Source organism: Carya illinoinensis, chromosome 11 (genome assembly GCF_018687715.1).
Source record: "Carya illinoinensis cultivar Pawnee chromosome 11, C.illinoinensisPawnee_v1, whole genome shotgun sequence".
NCBI lineage: Eukaryota > Viridiplantae > Streptophyta > Magnoliopsida > Fagales > Juglandaceae > Carya > Carya illinoinensis.
In genome coordinates this window covers 2,237,452-2,258,053 of record NC_056762.1, presented here as the reverse complement: position 1 = coordinate 2,258,053, position 20,602 = coordinate 2,237,452, and the positions used below count along the sequence as shown (strand labels likewise).

Sequence of the window (20,602 nt, the reverse complement as noted above, 5' to 3'; positions counted from 1 at the left end):
GGTTTTAAGGATGAATTTGACAAGTCTAGTGCTAGTGCTCATAGTTCCTTCACCATTATAGAAATAAGAAAATTATGACTCCCTATAGTAATAGAAGCGCGTAAAATGGGTTGATGAGATTTTTTTAAGTATTCAATTTGTCTGAGTTTACAACAATAAATATTGTATTTTGAAGTTCTTTGCAAGCACATACAATTACAGTTCGATCACTTCAGAATTGCAGAAACATGGATTTGAACAAGGAAGAGACTATCAAGTTGCATTTTAGCATGCACAAGATCGATGGCATCATCATATATACAAAGGGGAAAAAAAAGTACAGGCACCCCAACTTCAACTACAACTATAAACATCCGAACAACTCCAGATAAGAGACTTATCCACCTCGCAACTGAACATCTCGACTAGTGAGAGGTACATAACGAACAGAGGTCTCATTTCGGACGCTCAAAGAACCATCAAGGTTCTTGTCGATCACCTTTAAATCTTGGAATATACTTCCAACGGGAATCACCATTCTTCCTCCAGGCTTCAACTGGTCAATAAGTGCCTGTGGGATTTCCGGAGCTGCTGCCCCAACATGAATAGCATCATAAGGTGCATGCTCTGGCCAACCAAGCCTTCCATCTGTCATTTCATATCAAACGGCAATACAATGCAACAACACATTATAAATATATCACAACCTGATCCTCACCATAGATAACTTAAGGAAACGTCACATAATGATGTTGTATGTGTAAGAAGAATGGTGAATTAGTAGATCATTCGTTTTTACACTACGAGGTGGCCAGGACCATGTGGGATGATTTGTTTGCGAGTATTGGATTGTTATGGGTCATGCCTCTTTAAGACTGGTGGATTTCCTTGCAAGTTGGAGAGGCTTCCGAGGCAACTCACAAGTGGCAGCGATCTGGAAAATGGTTCCTACATTCATGTGTTGGTGCATTTGGCAGGAGAAAAATCATAGAAGTTTTGAATATCGTGAGAGAACAATGGATGAGCTTAAAGCTTTCTTTTTTAAAACTTTGTTCTTATGGACGGGGGCTATTGTTTGTAATGGGCTAAATGTCCATGATCTTCTTTTTTAGATTGTAAAGTCTAATTAGGTTATTCTCATGTATACACTCTGTGTACCTGGACTTTGCATACTTCTATGAATAACATTTCTAGATTACCTATAAATAAATGTGTATATATATATCACAACCTGATAAAACACTTCACAAATAAAACATCTCAAAGGAGACTCTCGTTGGTCTGTTATTTTTTGACATTCTTCTGCCCACAAAATTGGCAAACTACTCTTCATGTAAGGTACATTATTTAAAATTCTAATTATGTGGACTTTGAGAAACATACCACCGGCATGCACTGAGAGGGAACCTTCCTTCAAAAGTGGAGCTGCCGCACTTTTTTGAATATTAGAGATTGAGGAAGCAACCAACTCAGGAATATGTTCCACGCCCACAACACGACCTTGTGGTCCAACCATCAATGCAAAACAAGCTGTCAAATACCCAGTTCCTACAAAGGGAATCATGGTAAGGGCAAGAAAAAGCAAATTATGCAAAATCATCAAACTGCAGTTAAGGTGGATAACAATCAATTGGTTTGAAATGAAGCCATTTTTTCTCCTAGTGGTTTAAGATGCAACCACTTTTGCTTAAACAGATCCCTCAAATAATGGGACAAGAAAATACTCCGTGAAATTCATTGCATTCAAAACAAATGAACTTATTAAGAAATCCAGTGGTACTTGGCTTCTGTTCACGATCAAAAGAGAAGAAAACAAGGGGAAAGAGGGAGGGAAAAGAGAGAGCAAGAAGGGTCGATGCAATTAAATGCTTCTTGTCCTATAAGGAGTTTAAAGTTTAAAAAAATAGTAATAAAGGATACAACTGGCATAATAATAAACTTCCTCCTAGCACATCGAGTTATCCGAGCTTCTCTTCAAGGGTCAATTTTACCCTTTTTTTTTATTTTTTTATTTTTTTAATGGGGAATTCACTCCATGGCAGAGCCCTTAGGACTCACGCATGGAACCTAAACCCACGGTAAGACTAGCACAACAACCCACCACCATGAATTCCCACTTAAATTGCAGTTTGACCCCAGGGGTAATTGAAACTGTGACATGGGGCTCATGCACACAAGTTCGCCCTTACCACTTGGGGCACCCACGTGTGGGTACCAGTCAGTTTTACATCTGAAAATCTGAAAGTACTAATGTGGTTCTATGTGTGTGATATTTCTATGAGAATACTCATCTTGAGATGTATAGATAGGAAAGAAACATTTTAGAGCATAAATATATATATATATATATATATATATATATCAGTACAACATCCGATAGATGGTTGAAGAACAATACCTGAGCCAACATCCAAAGCATGCATGCCGGGCTGCAAATTCTCCTCTAATAATTGAAGGCACGTGGCATGCATATGAGGGGCAGAAATGGTGGCATTGTAACCTATCGGCATGGGACTGTCATAGTAAGGTGCATTCCCATCGGGTACAAAAAAAGCCCTATCAATACCCTCCATTACTTCAGCTACCTTCTCTGATGAGATCACTCCATAAGTCTTCAAATGCTCCACCATCGCTTTGTTCTTATTAATGCCACTTCCTGCCCAGAACCGCTGCAAATGACACCAAAATAAGGGAATAATCTTTAGTTTAAGGCAACAAAATTGAGTATACAAAATGAAGCAACACTTAGAGATAACTTTTTTTTTTTTTTTTTTGATCAGTTACAAATACCACATTACACCAGCGGCAGCTATGGGCTGAGTTAGATAATGTAACACCATGTTCCCCTATGGTTATGAATAAGTTCATTTTTAGAATCTCAGGAAACCGGCATGCTATTAACCTAGACTTAAATTTCTTCTCTTTTATTTTGAAAAGTCCACAAAATCTTTTGATCTAGGCTCTGATACCAATTGTAACACCTTGTTCCCCTAGGGTTATGAATAAAGTCATTTTTAGAAATCCTGGAGTTCATGATACAATTAGAGTCCCATTAGAACATTATAAATAGCAAAAACCTCTCCTTTTTTTTTATTTTTTTTATTTTTTTATTGTTAATAGGAAATTTTATTACCTAGAATAGGCAAAGCCCAAGTACACAGGATGTATACAAAGGAAATACCTATTACACTAGAAAACAAAAAAGGGGCTAATACAAATTCTGAAAAATTTCATCATTCAGTACAAGAGTCTTTGCCCAAAAACACATAGTCCTAAAGGAGAAATCCCTAAGTTCTCCCAAAGAACATTCTTTATCTTCAAAGCATCTCCCATTTCTTTCCAACCAAAGACACCACATCAAGCACAAAGGAATAATCTTCCATAAGACAGCAACTCGTTTTCTTCGCTCAAAACCATACCAACATGCAAGTAGATCCACCACTCCCTTAGGCATCACCCAATCTAATCCCGTACGACCAAAAACCTCATTCAACAAAGACCTGGCCACCTCGCAGTGAGAGGAAAGATTAGTTACAGATTCACTATCTTTCTTACACATGACACACCAATCCACTATAAACATACTACACTTTCTTAAGTTATCTGTGGTTAAAACTTTACCAAGAGAAACTACCCAACAGAAAAACACCACCTTCGTAGGAACCTTCACTTTCCATATGCTTTTCCAAGGGAACTCACAGCCACAGTGACAAGTTAACTCCTTATAAAAAGAAATAACTGAAAATCTGGAATTTACTGCATGATTCCACAGCAGACAGTCCTCCCTACCCTGCACCACTCTTGAATTATAAAGTCTTCCCAAAAAATCAGAAACAACATTCACTTCCCAATCATTTGGTGCAGGACGAAAACGAAAATCAGGTAATTACCCGATTTCGAACCGTTTCAAGAATGATTACAGAAACTTCTCCATTCCAGTTCTTTCCGTGTCGGTTAATTTGGGTCTGTTCAGGTTGGGCTTTTCGGGTTTGGTTGGTTACCGATTATTTTGTTCACCCCTTGGTAAATGGGCCTCACGGAGGGAATTTGGAAGCATATTAGTCGGGGATGGGGGGTGTTATCTCGTCATACTAGACTTGTGTTGGGAGATGGTTTTAGAATAAAATTCTGGAGTGACATATGGTGTGGAAATAATACACTAAAAGATTTATTCCCCTCAGTATTCAAGATTGCATGTGAGAAAGAAGCTTTAGTGGTTGATTTTATGATGATAGCTGGGGATCAAATATAGTGGAACATCATTTTTAGTAGGGTGGCCCAAGACTAGGAAGTTGGTAGTTTTGAGGAGTTCTTTCGACTTCTGTATTCTATGAGACCAAGCATCCAAGGAAATGATAAGCTACGGTGGGTACCCGCAAGTAAAGGCACATTCTTGGTTTGATCGTTCTATAAGTCTCTCATACAAGTGCAGAACACTCAGTTTCCATGGAAGAGGATCTGGAGTAATAAGGCACCTCCCAAAGCGACTTTCTTTGCATGGACAGCTTCATTGGGTAAGATCTTGACAACGGATAATTTGCAGAGACATGGGATGATCATAATAGACTAGTATTGCATGTGCAAGAAGAGCAGTGAAACTGTGGATCATCTTCTACTGCATTGTAATGTTGCTAGAGAGTTATGGGTTGAGGTGTTCAGCATATTAGAGTTAGCGTGGGTTATGCCAGCCACAGTGGAGGCGCTTTTGGCTTGTTGGACAAATCTAGGAGGTATTCCACTAATCAAAGCCGTGTGAAAGATGATTCCTATTTGTATTCTATGGTGCTTATGGTAGGAAGTGAAATGATAGGACGCTAGAAGACAAGGAGCGACTATTTGAGGATCTTAGATCTTTTTTTGTTAGAACGTTATTCCTATGAGCCATTGCTATAGATTTTAATGGTCTAGACCTGCATGATTTTCTTGTTTCCTTTTCTTCATCCTATATAGGTGTTTCCTCTTGTATACCATCTTGTGTACTTTGGGTTTTTGGGCTAAAGGTTATGTAATGGTGGAAAGTATTCTGAACCTGTTTTAGTTTTCTGGGTTTGTTTTCTTTTGTTTCTGGAAGTTGTAGGTATATCCTTTGTATACCTCCTGTGTACTTGGGCTCATGCCTATTTCTTCAATAAAATTATTACTTATAAAAAAAAAAAAAGAAGATGTTTCCTATTGTATACCATCTTGTGTACGTGGGCTATGCCTATTCTATTAATACAATTGTTTACTTATCAAAAAAAGGAGTTCAGCTTCTGGCTTGCATCTTGAAGTTTGTTATGACCTGAGCAGCCTAATTAGGTGGCGTCAATCACTTCACAGCCTGCATTAGGTTTACAATTTTGCCAATTGCATCTTATAATATTGAATCATTTCAATTTTTCGGTTGAGAGTCAAATGTGTTGTCTTGTCCAATGTCCAGTTTTAAGCATTGGTCTTTTATGGCACCCTGGTAACTTGGTTTTGAGCTTTTTCTTGACGTATCCATCAACAAAGCTTTTTCTTAATCAAATTGGAGTACTTTTCCCTTATTAGGCATAAACTATGATCTGCACCCATGGGGAGAAGTTTGCTGAATCCATTCCATAAGCCAAATATTCAGTTTCTAAAGTTTGGTGAATCCATTCCATAAGCCAAATATTCAGGTTCTAAAATTGAAGAATTAATATTATTACAATATTGGTTTTTCATATTCATAACATGAGTGCTGAATAGGCTGAATTCCACAAAAACCCATCACTACTGAAACAAACCTCCACTATTTCTATCACAGCAAGATTCTCCGTGGTATCACAGCAAGAACTTCTTCTTCTTAAGCAATGCAGGATCGCATACACCACCTACCCTTATGACTTATCAGAATGGGGTATCACAAAAAGTCAAGGCTTTCTAACATGTACAGAGTTTGATATATTTACAGGGGCCAATATCATTATAGAGGGTGCAATGAGGCCCAATAAATATGCTCAGTATGATACTATATGTCCACATTACTTGGTAGAAAACTCCCTGAAAATTACATGAAACACTCAGTCCAAAAAGAACAATATACAAAAGTTCACAACCTAAACTTTGAGCAATGAAAATTGATTCAAGGTGTGTTGCACTTGTATATGTGCCGTGTACTTGGGCTATGCCTATTTCTATCAACAAAATTACTTACTGATAAAAAAAGAAAAATTGATTCAAGATGAAATAACATTTAATAAACTATTACACCTAACACATAAGTTGTATAAAACCGCAAAAAATAAAGAAATTAGAGTTCTGAACTCAAAAGGTTTATATAATAATAATTAAAAAAAAAAACACAAGAATTAAAACAAAAATCATCACTCTCTTTCCCAAGATTTATCAGATACCAAGCAGGAAGCAACAGCACAACGAAGCAGTACTTACAACCAAGGAATAAAACGAAGATTCATCGGAAAATCAATCTGTTTCCTAATCATTTCACCAAAATCACTCCCAAAAAATACAAAGGAATATCAGCACATATATATACGTATTGAATTGCAGAAACATAAAACCGATACCTCCATGCGGAAGAAGGGACAGTTTCCCGTGACGAAATTAGGGTTTGGGAACTGGGAAGAGAGCGAGAGAGTAGTGGGTAATAATGGAGTCGAGTGTGTGGGACGATGATGACGGAGGGAGAAGTTTAAGAGGTGTTTAAGAGGAGGCGCACTATAGTAGCAACCATACGCTAAGGCTGGAGACAGACGCATCTCTCGCACTTTCTACACCTTGCTTTTGCGGCTTTGCCCCCACCGACTCTCATATACTTCACACGTGTAAACTAGTGCTCTGTTGAGCTTTCTTGCCTTTCTTCTACTGAAGCTGAGCCTGACCAATTCAGTCTTGGGCCCAACTAGTTACGTTTGGGCCTCATGGGCTCTTAACGTTGCTCACGACTCCCGTTTCCTGCCGAATTGTAAGAATAATAAATTCATAAGAAAATTACTGTCTATTACTCTACCATTGCTCACTTAACAAGTCTTTGTTTAATAAAAGCTTACTAAAAATTTAACTAAAAAACCTGATTGTACATCAACGTGTAAAATCAATTTTTTACGATTTTTGTGTATACGAAGTAATTCTTTTTAATGTAAGTGTTTGGGTAAAAATATTAGGTTTAGCCTATCAAAGAGCCATCATCAGAAGGCAAGTGAGAAGATAGAAGAATAGGACAAGATCAAAAAAAAAAAAAAAAAACAAGGTGTCAAAGAAAAAGTGATAACTGATAAAAAAAAAAATAGAGAAATGAGAGGAAACTGAGTCAGATATGTAAATAAAAAAGTGATATAAAGCTGAATTTCTGACCGGCCACTCAAGAAACCTCAATAAAAGGGGATTTGATTGAATCAAGCAAGGGATCATCTTCAATTTCACAAAAAGAGCTCTAGGGAAATTATCTTCTTTATAAAAAGGGGTCACTATGGATTTTAGATCGCTTTGTCGAGGCTCAAACGGTTGTCGTACCCAAAAATAACTCTTTCTCCCATTTCAATCTATTATATAATTTTTAACATCAACAATACGTTCACGTGTTTGATTTAATATATTAGATTAAAAAGTTTTTTATCATAAAGAAAATTTGATACATCATATCACCGAATGTTAGTTTATATATATTTTTTATAATTCTCCTCGTAGATCTAGCATTTATCTTGTCTTTATTTTCAAAAATAGTTTCTCGACTTTTAATTTTCTACTTATTTCTTGTGATATATATAATTTGTCTTGTGATATACACGATTTTTCTATTACAATAATTTTTTTCATGGTTGGGACATTTTTTATTGACGGAGAGCAAGGTTTTTCTCACACGTTCAATTAAACAACAAATAAAAATTAAATAATGTTAGGACTGTATCTAGTATCAATCATAAAAATTTAATAATCTAAGTTTAGGTTTAAGCCCTATTGGGATACAGAAACGGTTTCATATCATTTTATCTTATTATTATAATTTTATTAATTTTTTATATAAAATATAATAAACAATTCAACTTTTTCAAATCTCAAAATAATAATAATATTAAAAAATAATATTATAATAATATTTTATTTAACTTTCAACTTTTATCTAAAACCATTATATCTCTTTTTATCTTATTATCCAAACTACACGTTAATGAAAATACTTGTTCAAGATGAAATTCAAGTAGATATTGATCGATCATGACGATGAGAATGACGTGTGCATGTGGAGGTATTGGCAACTTTGTGACATGGCTCTCACTTTGAATAAAGAGAAGTACCTAATTAAGACATGATCCACAAGTATAGTACCTTAGCGACAGCACATGAAGGATCACTTTATATTTTAGACTATATATTAATTTTCTTTTTATAAATATAAAGAAGTCACTTGCAAAGAAAGTATGGAGCATTATCCTTTTTCATCTTTTCCTGTTGAAATTTATCTTTCTCAAGCACTAGGATTAATGTTATTAATTTCTTGAGAAATAATATATTAATGAGGCGTATCACAATCGTTTGTTCCTCTATTAGAATCCTTAAAGTTTCAAGTTTCAAGTTTGATATTGCTTGAGGACAGGGGAGACCTACATTGATGCTTGCCCAAAAAATTTTAAAAACTTATTTTAGTATATGGTTTTTTAAAGATGTCCTAATATAAAGATAATTTGTCCCCCAAAACATTTTCAAAAATCTTACTTGGTACTTAGTTGTCTAGGTTTCTTTTAATTTTTCAACAATTCTTCATACTCACGCCTGTTTTTTGTCATTTATAATAAATTATCACATTCTCATTTTTTTTTTTTTTTTGTACATCTCATAAGATGCAAGAAAATATCTAAGTATCGTTTTATAAGCTATTTGGTAAATTTACAACCTAATTTTTTCTATTTATTTATCATAAGCTATTTGGTTTTATCTTTACGCCTTCCACTAACTAATTTATTAATTTGAATTAGTTTTGTTAGTAAGTATATATATATTACCATCGAATTAACAATTAGGAGTGAATACAAAAATAAAACCACATAACTAATTTTTATCATTTATTTATTTGATTTTTATCTTTTGTTTCAACAAATCTCACATAGCTGTTTTTATCATAATTTTTATCGTTTACTTAAATCCGATTGAGCTCACGTGAGAGGTTTAAATTGGTAACTTTAAAATTTTAGTTGTTTCTAGATAACTACTTTATATATGATTAATGTTAAATATCGGTGACGCATTTTACTACCTTAAATGTCGGTTACTCCTTACATACGACACACTTTACTAATTGTCTCCATGCATCAAATCTTAATTCCGCGCTGCTTGAGGATAAGGATGGATTAAACATGATTGAAGATGCTCTATCGAGATCTGGTCTACCATTTTAATTTTGGCAATGTTAACTTTGCTAGTAATCCAGAAAAGAAAAAGGGTAAAAGAACAAACCAAAAAACAAAAAAAAAAAAAAATGGAAGAAATGTAATGGACAAATTACGATCAATAGATCGGAAGGTAGTAATTAAGAAGATGATGTAGACCCTATATATAATTTTAATTTTTTATTTTTGAGAAAATGGACCCATGATATCACAGCTATTTGCAAGGTAATTTAAATTATGCAATCAAATCAAACCTTATCATCAAATCAATATAGAAGGCATATCTCCATATCAAATTTTAAAGAGAAATACTTGAACCATAAAATTAAAAATTACATAAAAATAACTTATAAATTGATGTGATTTTATTTAATATATTAAATTATAATATTATTTTTATTATAAAATAGATTTAATAAATTTTATAAAATCAAGTTAGTTTATAAATTTATTTTTAATTAATATTTTTAACAATTCTTTTTATAATACAAAAGGAAATGACATAGCTATCGTACGTGATTGCCAGTTTGCCACCATAAAGTGCAGCGCTCATTGATTAGTTTATCTTCTAGCAGGCTAGGTAGTATAAATTCCATATTGCTTTTGAGTGAGAAGTCCGTGAACAAATTATTATTATTAAAATTATATAATATATAAAATAATTTTAGGTACAATGGTGTAATAATGTCGCCTAATTATTTTAAAAGAGATTGAAATCGATCATTTATTATTATAAAATTAATTTCTTTTATATAAATTATTTATTTATTTATTTTTTAAATTATTTAATACTTACACACTAATTACAAATATCATTTATAAAATTAAGTTATTTGAGTAGTACTGAACATATATATATATATATATAATATAGATATTTAGCCCCAAATTAAGACTGAGGTAAGGATCGTGACATGACGCTGATGACGTCAGAAAGTAAAACTCTAAGCTAGCTTCACCCCACCCAATAATACATGAAGGGAATTCTTGAAATTAGCTCACTTTATGCTGCATGAATTAACAAAGTTCATTAGGGGCCACCCTAGCTAAGTGGATAGTGTTATCGAAAGTATCGTGGCTTTAGCTTTGTTTAGACTCCACTCACAAGCAAGGTACTGATCAACAATAGTATTGCTTTATTCCCTATGGCCTGCCTAGCCTCTTCTTTTTCTTTTATATATATATGGCCAAGATTGGGCACGTCAAAAACCACACACATAAACCAAATATTAAGTACCATATCCCTTCTCTATCTCCCCCTGCCTGCCTTCCTTCCTATTTCCTTCCCTATTTTATATATGGCCAGCATCACACACCCAGCAGCTCCTCGTAAAACGAGGCATACTATGGTAAAGGATCATGACCGTAGGATGTTCGCATTATCCGATGATAATGCATTGATGAAGCAAATTATTGCAACCCATGCTCCTGATGGTCGTGAAGTTGAAGTCAAGCCCATTCTCCAAATCATTGGGGACGTCTTTCGTCGTGCCACTCCCACCCTCGTTGGCGTTCTCAACGTATATATAATTAATTAATTATTAATCTCTCTCCGCATTTATTATTAATGCTATACTTTCTTTACTTGCAACCAAATTATAATGTTGAAGATAATTAATCATGTTTCTTGTTGTCTTTGTACGTGTATATAGGGCACACCAGAACACGTGGATACGGAAGACAAGAGTACTGTCCCGGCGCTTGACTTTGATGACATTCTTGAAGCATTGGCTTTCCTTATATACAAAATCTCTTGCGAGGTGATCATTTTTATTCTAGGCCACGGCCAGTAGTCAATTGGATCTCCTCATTAAATACTTTCCTTTATATATTATACAAAATCTCCACATTCCTTTAGTTTACGATCGACATGCATGCATGATCAATCAAATGCGCGCGCGCTTTACTAACAACTTCGTAATTTTTTTTTTTTTAAAAAAAAAAAACAAAATTAATTACTTTCTTTAGTTCCACTACTCTTGTTTCTACACAAAAAGTACTGCATCTTCTTGGCGAACTCTACACACACACACACATATATATAGGAACTGGGTCGGCTTATTATAATGAAGATTTTTTTTTTTTTTAAACTCTTTCTTATGGCAGTTATCATGCAAGTGCTCTGGTGGTGGAGATGCACATGGAACTACAATGGCATTATTGAACACTCTCACGAGCTTTTCATGGGATTCAAAAGTGGTTCTAACCCTAGCGGCCTTTGCGGTGAATTATGGGGAATTCTGGCTTGTTGCTCAGCTTTGCACCAAAAATCCACTTGCCAAATCTGTGGCTTTCCTCAAGCAGCTGCCCAACATCGTAGAGTATTCGAGCTCTCTAAAACCCCAGTTTGAGGCACTTAATAAACTAATCAAAGCCGTAATGGATGTAGCTACGCGCATTGTTGAGTTCACGGAACTTCCATCTCAGTTCATTTCGGATGAGACCCCAGCTGTGAAGGCTGTCACTTCTCATTTACCAGCTGCTACCTATTGGACCATTCGAAGCGTTGTGGCTTGCTCTACACAGATTGCAAGCCTTATAGGTTTGAGGCTGGAGTAAGTTGTGCAGGATACACCAAGCTCGATTATTATTATTATTATGATTGTTATTATTTTTAACAAAGAGGACGGTACCCAGCCATAATTTTATTCATGAACCCTCACTTTTGATGTTCGAATTAATACGTGGATTCAATCTTTGGTTTAATTTCTTGGCAGTTACAAGTTTTTAATACATCAAGCTCATCATTCAGTTTTCTATGTATGCCATATATATATATATATAAACATACTGATCTTTATGCTGATTTTAGGAACAGTACTGCATTAACCACAGAGGCATGGGAACTATCAAGCTTGGCGCACAAGGTCACCAATATACACGAGCATCTGAAGAGCCAACTCGCTCTCTGTTATCAACATATAGGTGGGCCATTGATTATCTATTTCTCTGTATCTTTTGAAATATATCATATAGGCCGCAAGCTAACTAGTTCAAAGATTTTGGAAAAATATCTTAATTAGTACCATATTTTCTAGAGACCGGGGCGTCATTTAATGTGGAACCAAGACTAGAAAACCATGACCTTTCTTTTGCTTAATTACAAGATTTGGATTGAGATAATCAAACTGTTAAAGAGGTTGAGTTGAGTCAATTGGAAGGAAAATGTATTATTCTTCATTCTTGAAGTTGTTTTTTTAAGTGCCTGCATGATAATTAATTATAGCCTAAATAAAGTCCACTGTGGGATGCAGAGGAGAAGAAACATCTGGAATATTTCCACACTCTCGTCCGTCTTTTCGAGACATTACACCTGGACAATTTTAAGATTCTCAGGGCATTGCTACACCCCAAGGAAGAGCTGGTGATTGGTTCCTCCAAGAAAAAGGTTTGCTTTTTAAACTCCATTTCTCATTAATTAACTAATTGTAAGCTCCATTAATTAATTTTATTATTTTAACTTGCAATTATATAAATAAAAGTTTTAAGAGCTCTCCTGTTGGCTGGCTGGCTGGCTGGCACAAACAGGTAAATATTGAAGCACTAAAGAGAAAGCATGTGCTACTGCTCATATCAGATCTTGATATCCCCCATGATGAAATTACGATTCTTGGTCATTTGTACCAACAAGACCCAATAAGGAAGACAGATCAGACGCAATACGAAGTGGTCTGGTTCCCAGTCGTGGATAGGTTAAGTCCCCATGCAGATCAGGAGAAGGCCAAAATTAAGTTCCAGGAGTTGCAGTCAATGATGCAATGGTATAGTGTGATTGATCCCTGGACAGTCGAACCGGCAGTTATTAAGTATATCAAGGAAATGTGGAGTTTTAACAAGAAGTCGATTCTAGTGTCCTTGGATCCACAAGGAAGGGTGGCCTCAAGTAATGCACTCCACATGATGTGGATCTGGGGAACTTTGGCCATCCCTTTTAGCGTTGAGAAAGAGGAAACTTTATGGAAGTCAGCATTTTGGGGACTTGCACTACTTATCGATGGCATCGATACAACAGTCATAGATTCGGTATCTCCTTCGTCACACATGCATATGGACACCAACACACACATGCATGCACCTATATATATTTGTACGTGTGTGTATCATGTAAATTTTACTCGATGAAAAACCAAGAATTCTGATGACGTTATTAATTAAAATGTGTGCGTGGAAGGGTATACGCAAGAGCTTCTTTTGAGTAACTCAAGACTAGTTACAGTATCATATGGTTGCATATATTAATATTCTTTCTCTAATTATCATAATCAGATGGGAAAAGGGAATATCATATGCATGTATGGAGGTGAGGACATTGAGTGGATTCGGAAGTTCACAACCTCAGCAAAAAATGTTGCCAAGGAAGCTAGTATCACTTTAGATCTTCTTTATGTTGGAAAGAGCAAAGCGAAGGAGAGGGTGCAGAAAACTAATTCAATTATCAGTACGGAGCATCTTAGTCATTTCTGGGATAACCTCACATACGTATGGTTCTTTTGGACACGACTAGAGAGTATGTTATACTCCAAAATGAAGAGTGGCAAGACTGTCGAGAACGATCCTATAATGGAGGAGGTCATGACTATGCTTAGCTTTGATGGCAGCGACAAAGGATGGGCAGTAGTGTCCGGCGGACCACCTGATCATGAAGAAATAATAGCCAGAGGCAGCGGAGAGATTGCCTTAAAAACCATGGAAGACTTCGGAAACTGGAAAGATGATGCTGTGAATATTGGCTTTGTGCCAGCATTCAAAGAGCATCTACGAAAGCTTCACAGCCCGCAACACTGCAACCGCCTTATCCTTCCTGGGATCACTGGGGAAATCCCAGAGAGGATAGTGTGCGCAGAGTGTCGCCGTCCTATGGAGAAGTACTTCATGTACCGCTGCTGCACCGATTAAGACATAACAAAATATATGCATACATATATATATGTATGGTACTAATTACTTTTGAGTACCATCATCATCATGTTCGCTATTATATATTAGATATATGCGTACTGCATGTGTGTGGTGGAGATCATCCATAGTGTGAATTTTAGTTAATGGTTTGAAGGATTGCTATTGTACGTAAGATCATGTATTTAAGCTGTGTGAAGCTTCCTCTTGGGCGCGTATGTACTGTGTTAATGCAGTTTGGGTCTGCTATTTATCAGTAATAAATAAATTGTGTGCTGTTAGAAGTCTGTATAAATCTCTCTCTCTCTCTCTCTCTCTCTCGGGCATGCATAATTTGTAAGAGTTTTATTTAAATTTTATTTCTAATACATCCCTCTCTAATGGGTTTAGATAAATTCAATCTTATTATTTAATTTAAATAAGTTACAGTAGGACTAGAATACATCTATATCTAATCACAGTGGGAGACAAAGTTTCTAGATTTATGATGACCAAAAGTTTATAAATAGCACTGAAGGGTTAAAGAGTTAATTCTCACATACAACATTATTGTACATCTAGTCATCAGGAGATATTCAGAGGTTAAGCTGTTAGGATGATCATTTCCTTATAGTAAGATTAATTTCTTTATCAATCAGATAGAGAAAAGTACATATTTATTTATCATTGTTTTATTATTATAAATCATAGAAAATTAAAAATTCGATTATTAATATTTATATTAAAATATTTAACATGTGGTATCAGAATTTCAAATTGCAGATATTCTATGATTTCCATAAATTATACTGCAAATTTTGATTTTGATGTTCATGAGTGTGTGTTAATTTTGCGTAGTAACCTCGCATCCTTTCTTTCTCAAATATATATTATTTTGAAACGGGCAGAAATTAACTAGAAAGAGATTACGTGATTATAATTTGGGTATGAGAGGAAATTGGAAAAGTTTAGACTTGACGTTATTTGAGTTTTGGTTTAAGAGAAAATAGGAAAGGAAAAATATATGTTGGCCTCTGTATGTTAAGCTTGAAAGGAGAAGATTATTTTAAGGGTCCTTGATCGTTGGTATTGGGTAGGGTTTCAAACCCAGTTTTAATGGACGGCTGGGCTTTTGTTTTGGGCTGAAGATCTAGTTTCAAATATTGAGTGGCACAACAAATTAAAACAGTGGGCTGAAAGTTGGCCCAACCTGAACTGATTTTTTTAATAAATAAATAAAAATGACTATTACACGGCCTGTGGGCTAGCACAATAGGCCTGCAAGGTATGACCCAACCCCATAATTGAAACTGAACCTAAAAAGAAAAAAGGAAAGGAAAGTGATTCGAGGGTCGGCAACAAAAGGAGGACGTCAGCCTCTCATCACTGGCGACACCCATAGCCACAACTGTAGGCTGCAATAGTTGAAACTTGAAAGGATAAGTTGCAGCGACCGAAGGTTGAAGAAGATGTAATTAGGGTTTCCGTCGAGGGATGGGCTACTTGGTTGGGCCATGGGCCCTAGCCCAGTCCAAGATCAAAGAAAAGCAAACGGGCCAATGCAGCCCAATAAAAGAACGAAAAAAAAATGAATCGGGCCTGTACAATAGGCCCAATCCCACTTGTTCTTGAACTAGGTTTTTGGCCTGGGTTAGAGCATCCTCATCTGAATCCTCATAAAATTTCCTATAATTTAACTCAAAATCACATTTCCTCAAATTTATCTCTAAATTGTATTCATTTTCTAAAAACCTCTTACATCTCATTTCTCATCCCTATCTCTATTTTATTAAATAATATTTCTCTATTATTTTTTTATTACTTTTTCTCTCTCTTCCATTTACAATCTTAATTACTAACTCTTTTGTCTTATTATTTTTTTTTCAAATTCATTTTCTACTAAATATTTATATGATCTTGACTATCCAATACAATATTATTTTTCAAACCGAAATTCGTATTATAAAAATAGTAATTTATTTTAATATGTGCATTTTCTAATGTGATGACCAATTTTTATTATTTAGTACTTTTTATCAGTTTCTCTAACCGTAATACCTAGTCATGTATTGATAATAAAATTTTTTGTCATTTCTGTAATGGTAATATTTTTTGTCATTTCTCCAACGGTAATATTTTTTATCTTTTCTCCAACAGTAACTTTTTTTTTCTTCTATCAAGCGGTAACTTTTTCCTCTATAAATACGTATATTGTTAGCATTCATATTCTTACAAACTCAAGTCTCATTTGATCTACAGAACCAAAATTCAATAGTCTCCCCTGATCTCCCACTCCCTTGATCAATTGGCTTGTACTTTCTTTCACAAATTGCTGACATATGTATCTTCTAAAGATGATAGCGATGTTATTCTTAATTACGAGGCCGATGGACAGTCATTGAGGCATCGTGGCAATCACCAACGTCGTAAGTTTATTCGGCGTGATCATATTCAGGGGCAAAAGCACCTATTTCGCAGAAAATCCAGTATATCCCTTGAATTTATTTCAAAAGAGAGTTCGGATGAGCCGTCCTCTCTTTCTCCATATTCTAAATGAGATAGAGTCTTATGAATCGTACTTCATCCAAAAAAGAGATAATGCCAGAAGATTCGGTTTATCTTCTATGCAAAAAATAACCGCAGCACTTGGAATGCTAGCGTATGAGATTACTGGAGATTTTATGGATGTATATATACGTATTGGTGAAAACACCACAATGAAGAGCCCCAAGAAATTCTTTGAGATAATAGTCAGTGTTTTTTTAGATGAATATCTGCGGTCTTCAAATTCTAATGATATTGCTCGATTGCTTCTTGTTGCTAAACAACGGGGATTTCCAAGAATATTGGAAAGCATTGACTGCATGCATTGGAAGTAGAAAATTGTCTCGTAGCCTGAAAAGGTATGTACTCCGGCCACATCCGTGAACCAACTATTATTTTAGAAGCAATTGTTTCATATGCTCTCTGGATATAACATGCATTTTTTGGTATGCCTGGTTCACATAACTATATTAATGTGCTAGAGAGATCTTTTATTTTTAAGGAACTTGTCCAAGGGCGTACTCCTCTAGTCAATTACACAATCAATGGCAGCGAATACATTATGGGGTATTACCTTGTGGACAATATTTTTCCCAAATGGCGAATTTTTGTGAAGAGGATTTCATCACCACAAGGGAATAATAAGAAAAATTTTATGAAAGCACAAGAATCCGCAAGAAAATATGTCGAGCGTGCATTCAGAATACTTCAACAATGATTTGCTATTATTCGTAGACATTCCCGAATGTTCAAAGTAAAGGAACTAACAAATATACTGAAAGCATATGTTATTCTACATAATATGATCATTGAAGACGAGCGTGATGATAGTGAGGGTCCGAGCATTGAGTATGATCAATTTGATGATGAACTCCCGGAACTCTTGCGCAATCATACAATTGAGTTTACGGACTTCATCCAGCGTCATCATCATATTAGAGACAGCTCGGTACATCATCAGCTCCAAGCATATCTAATTAAACATCAATGGCTATTATATTCCCAACATTAGGCATGTTGCATTAGTATGGTATTTCCTTCATGTTAGTAGTGACTATGTTTGAGTTAATTTCCACTGCATTTGTATTTCCTTTGTGTTAGTAGTGACTATATCAATGGCAATCAAATTTTATTTCATATTTCTTTCATGTTAATAGCGACTAATATTAGAGGTAATTTGTAATTGTTTTTGAAATTCATATGGACAATTTCCTTTCTTAAAAATATCAATTTACATCACAAAGCATTGAAATACAAAAGTTTAGTGAATCCATATACTCAACTATCATTGTCCAAAACATAATAAACAAATAAATAAACTTTTTAAAAAGATACAAATCAATCTAAATTTGGGCTACTTTCGTGTCTCCCATAATTTCCCTTTGTAGTTGCTGAAAATATAACCATTGCATTTTTGGTATGGCACTCATGTCCATCATCATAATGAGCTAATCTGCTTCCTTCTTCGCGAGCTCTACTTTCTGCGCCTCCAACTTTAGTCTTTCTTCCTCTTGACGGATTTTATTTAGCTCTTTTTCCCGATCAATTATCATCTTCTCGGCCTCTAACCTCAATCTTTCATCGTCAAGATATAATTTTTTTTCCTCTTTCTCCTTGTTGTACTCCATCTTCTCGACCTTAAGGCGATAAAAGTCTTTCTCCTGAGCACGTAAATCCTCCAAAAGAGTATATTTCATCTTTCTGAGTTGAAAATTTTCCTCTGCTTGTCTGCCTTGAGTCTTTCGTTTTCCTTTCTCAGCTTTCCTTCCCATTGGTCGGTCCAATTCGATAACTTCATTATCCATCACATTATCCACCTCGAGATCAAAAACTGAATCAATCATAGCCCCAGAACACTAAGTTGGGGTCGGGGACGGGGATATCGTCTTCTTTCGCTTTAGATCCTCGTTTATGGCACGCCAAATCCACTTAAATTGGTCTTTCAACATGTGCCAACAATTCTCAAATTGGAAGGAGTATTTTTCTTACGATTGGTACATAATCTTGGCTTTGTCAAACTTGTATGTAAACAAAAAAATCCATGTTAAACCAATGTATGAAAAAATAAATTTTTCTTAAAATAAGTAAGAGTATGGAAATTCTATCTTGTCTTGCTCGATTGTACCACTTTAATTTAACCCTTCAACTTAGGCTAGTTTCACACAAAATTTGTTTGTGGTTTTTTGAATAATCGGCCACTGATATATTAAAGACTTTATTGTCCGCTCATTTGTCGTTTCTTTAAATTGCTGGAAGTACTCAAATATTTTTTCTCAAAGTTGTGAGTGTTTTTGATCTGTTCCCTAGACGACATCAAGTTTACAATTTAGCCATGCAAAGACAAGTAACTTGTCTTCTTCAGGAGTGAAGTTCGCACCCCTGAATAATTTCCTAATGCGGATAGGCTTGTTAGGGGATAGGGTTATAGGAGATGTTCCACTTTGCCCACTGTCCAGGGTCTTGTGAATCCATCTCTAAAAAAATATTGAATTATTAGACACGTCACTTTGAAGTTTGAGGTTTAGTCAGGGTCGTTGGCTCAGAAACCTGTTGGTGACATCTTGGAAATTTGGTCACCCACACATGGCTGCAACAAGCGGTCGCCAGTACTTGTTGGCCGTTCGGGTTACCTAACCATTGAGGAAATAATCATAAATTCTCCGTATCCCTACATGGGGTTGTCATCATCATAGTCAAGGGGGTTTAGTTTACACATTAGTTTTCTATCACAACATAATACAAAACAACAACCAAACAACATGCAAATCACAATAATGCTAAATAAGAGCATCCTCATCTGATTTATTAATATATTGAATATATTAATAAATAAAAAGGCTCATAATGGTGTAATTATTGATAGCATGCGTAAGTAAGGAGCCCAACATCGAATGGCTGTAAAACCCCACCCGAACCCCGATTACCTCTTGTGGAAAGTACCACAAACTGAAATATGGCCATCCAGGTGAGGATTACCCCGCCATATCGATGGGACCCCATTAACACTTGTGACTTAACCCGCACTATAACACTATCATCACAGCCTAATAACAGGCCCCTCCCCTGAGAGATACGCAACACTGCAAATGACCCAATATCAAATAAAAAACTAGACCATCAAGTGAACTGTAGAAAAGCACTGATATTACCAGGATAGTTGCAATATTCCAATAACTAAACATATAGAAAATGAACATGTTATTGGCGCACCATTAAAAAAACCATCCATTCATACACGTGAATAAATAAAATTATTATCTCGACAAAAACAACCAAAACTCAAAGATGAAGTCAATTAATAACAACCCAAGAAATATATGAAGAGGAAGGCAATCGGAGTACGAAGAAGAGTGTGGAAAATGTGATAATAGAGTAAATATATAACATAGCCAGCTAGTATGAATAAATTACCATACAAAAAAACACACAAGAGAATCATCACCATTTTAAATAAATTACTTATTTAAAAAACCATTCTTGCATTTCCAACAAGGGTTAGTAAAATTATTTCATGAAATATGAAAAAACATTCTCAGCAATACTGATATTCATTGATTGAAATAAAAAGATAAAGTATCAGATGGAAAGTCAATAAAGAATTGGAAATTGAAAGGCTGTCATGTGGACTTAGCAGCAGATCTAAAAAGGGTTAAAGAATATAAATCTATAAAACTGAAAGGATAAGTGAAAAGGATATGCAAAGCCAAATATTTAAAGCATGTTTTGAGTTTACTTGAAGCCAAACTTTGGAAATTATGATAAGACTTTAGTTTATCAAGAGTCGTCTAATACATTGTCCATATCCTGTTATTTTATTTTATTTGTTACATTTGCATATCAGATAGCATAAATTC

General features: G+C 35.2%; 2 protein-coding genes across 3 annotated transcripts; one reads left to right on the top strand and one right to left on the bottom strand.

Moving 5' to 3' along the window:
- Window positions 1–142: 142 nt before the first annotated feature.
- On the bottom strand, window positions 143–6,768 carry LOC122282119 (protein-L-isoaspartate O-methyltransferase 1-like). Its single transcript, XM_043094078.1, has 4 exons — window positions 6,513–6,768; window positions 2,378–2,648; window positions 1,363–1,527; window positions 143–627 (listed from the first exon to the last, which is right to left on the bottom strand). Exons 1-4 carry the CDS (start codon window positions 6,702–6,704, stop codon window positions 377–379), a joined length of 879 nt encoding a protein of 292 aa, XP_042950012.1. The 5' UTR covers window positions 6,705–6,768; the 3' UTR covers window positions 143–376.
- Window positions 6,769–10,529: 3,761 nt separating this feature from the next.
- On the top strand, window positions 10,530–14,512 carry LOC122282861 (protein SIEVE ELEMENT OCCLUSION B-like). 2 transcript variants are annotated; one of them, XM_043094920.1, is made up of 7 exons: window positions 10,530–10,849; window positions 10,982–11,089; window positions 11,436–11,884; window positions 12,148–12,254; window positions 12,584–12,717; window positions 12,858–13,352; window positions 13,596–14,512. In XM_043094920.1, exons 1-7 carry the CDS (start codon window positions 10,628–10,630, stop codon window positions 14,223–14,225), a joined length of 2,145 nt encoding a protein of 714 aa, XP_042950854.1. In that variant the 5' UTR covers window positions 10,530–10,627; the 3' UTR covers window positions 14,226–14,512. The 2 variants fall into 2 exon arrangements, with proteins under 2 accessions (XP_042950854.1, XP_042950853.1); XM_043094919.1 differs by having other exon boundaries at window positions 10,531–10,849; window positions 12,142–12,254.
- The last annotated feature ends 6,090 nt before the right edge of the window (window positions 14,513–20,602 follow it).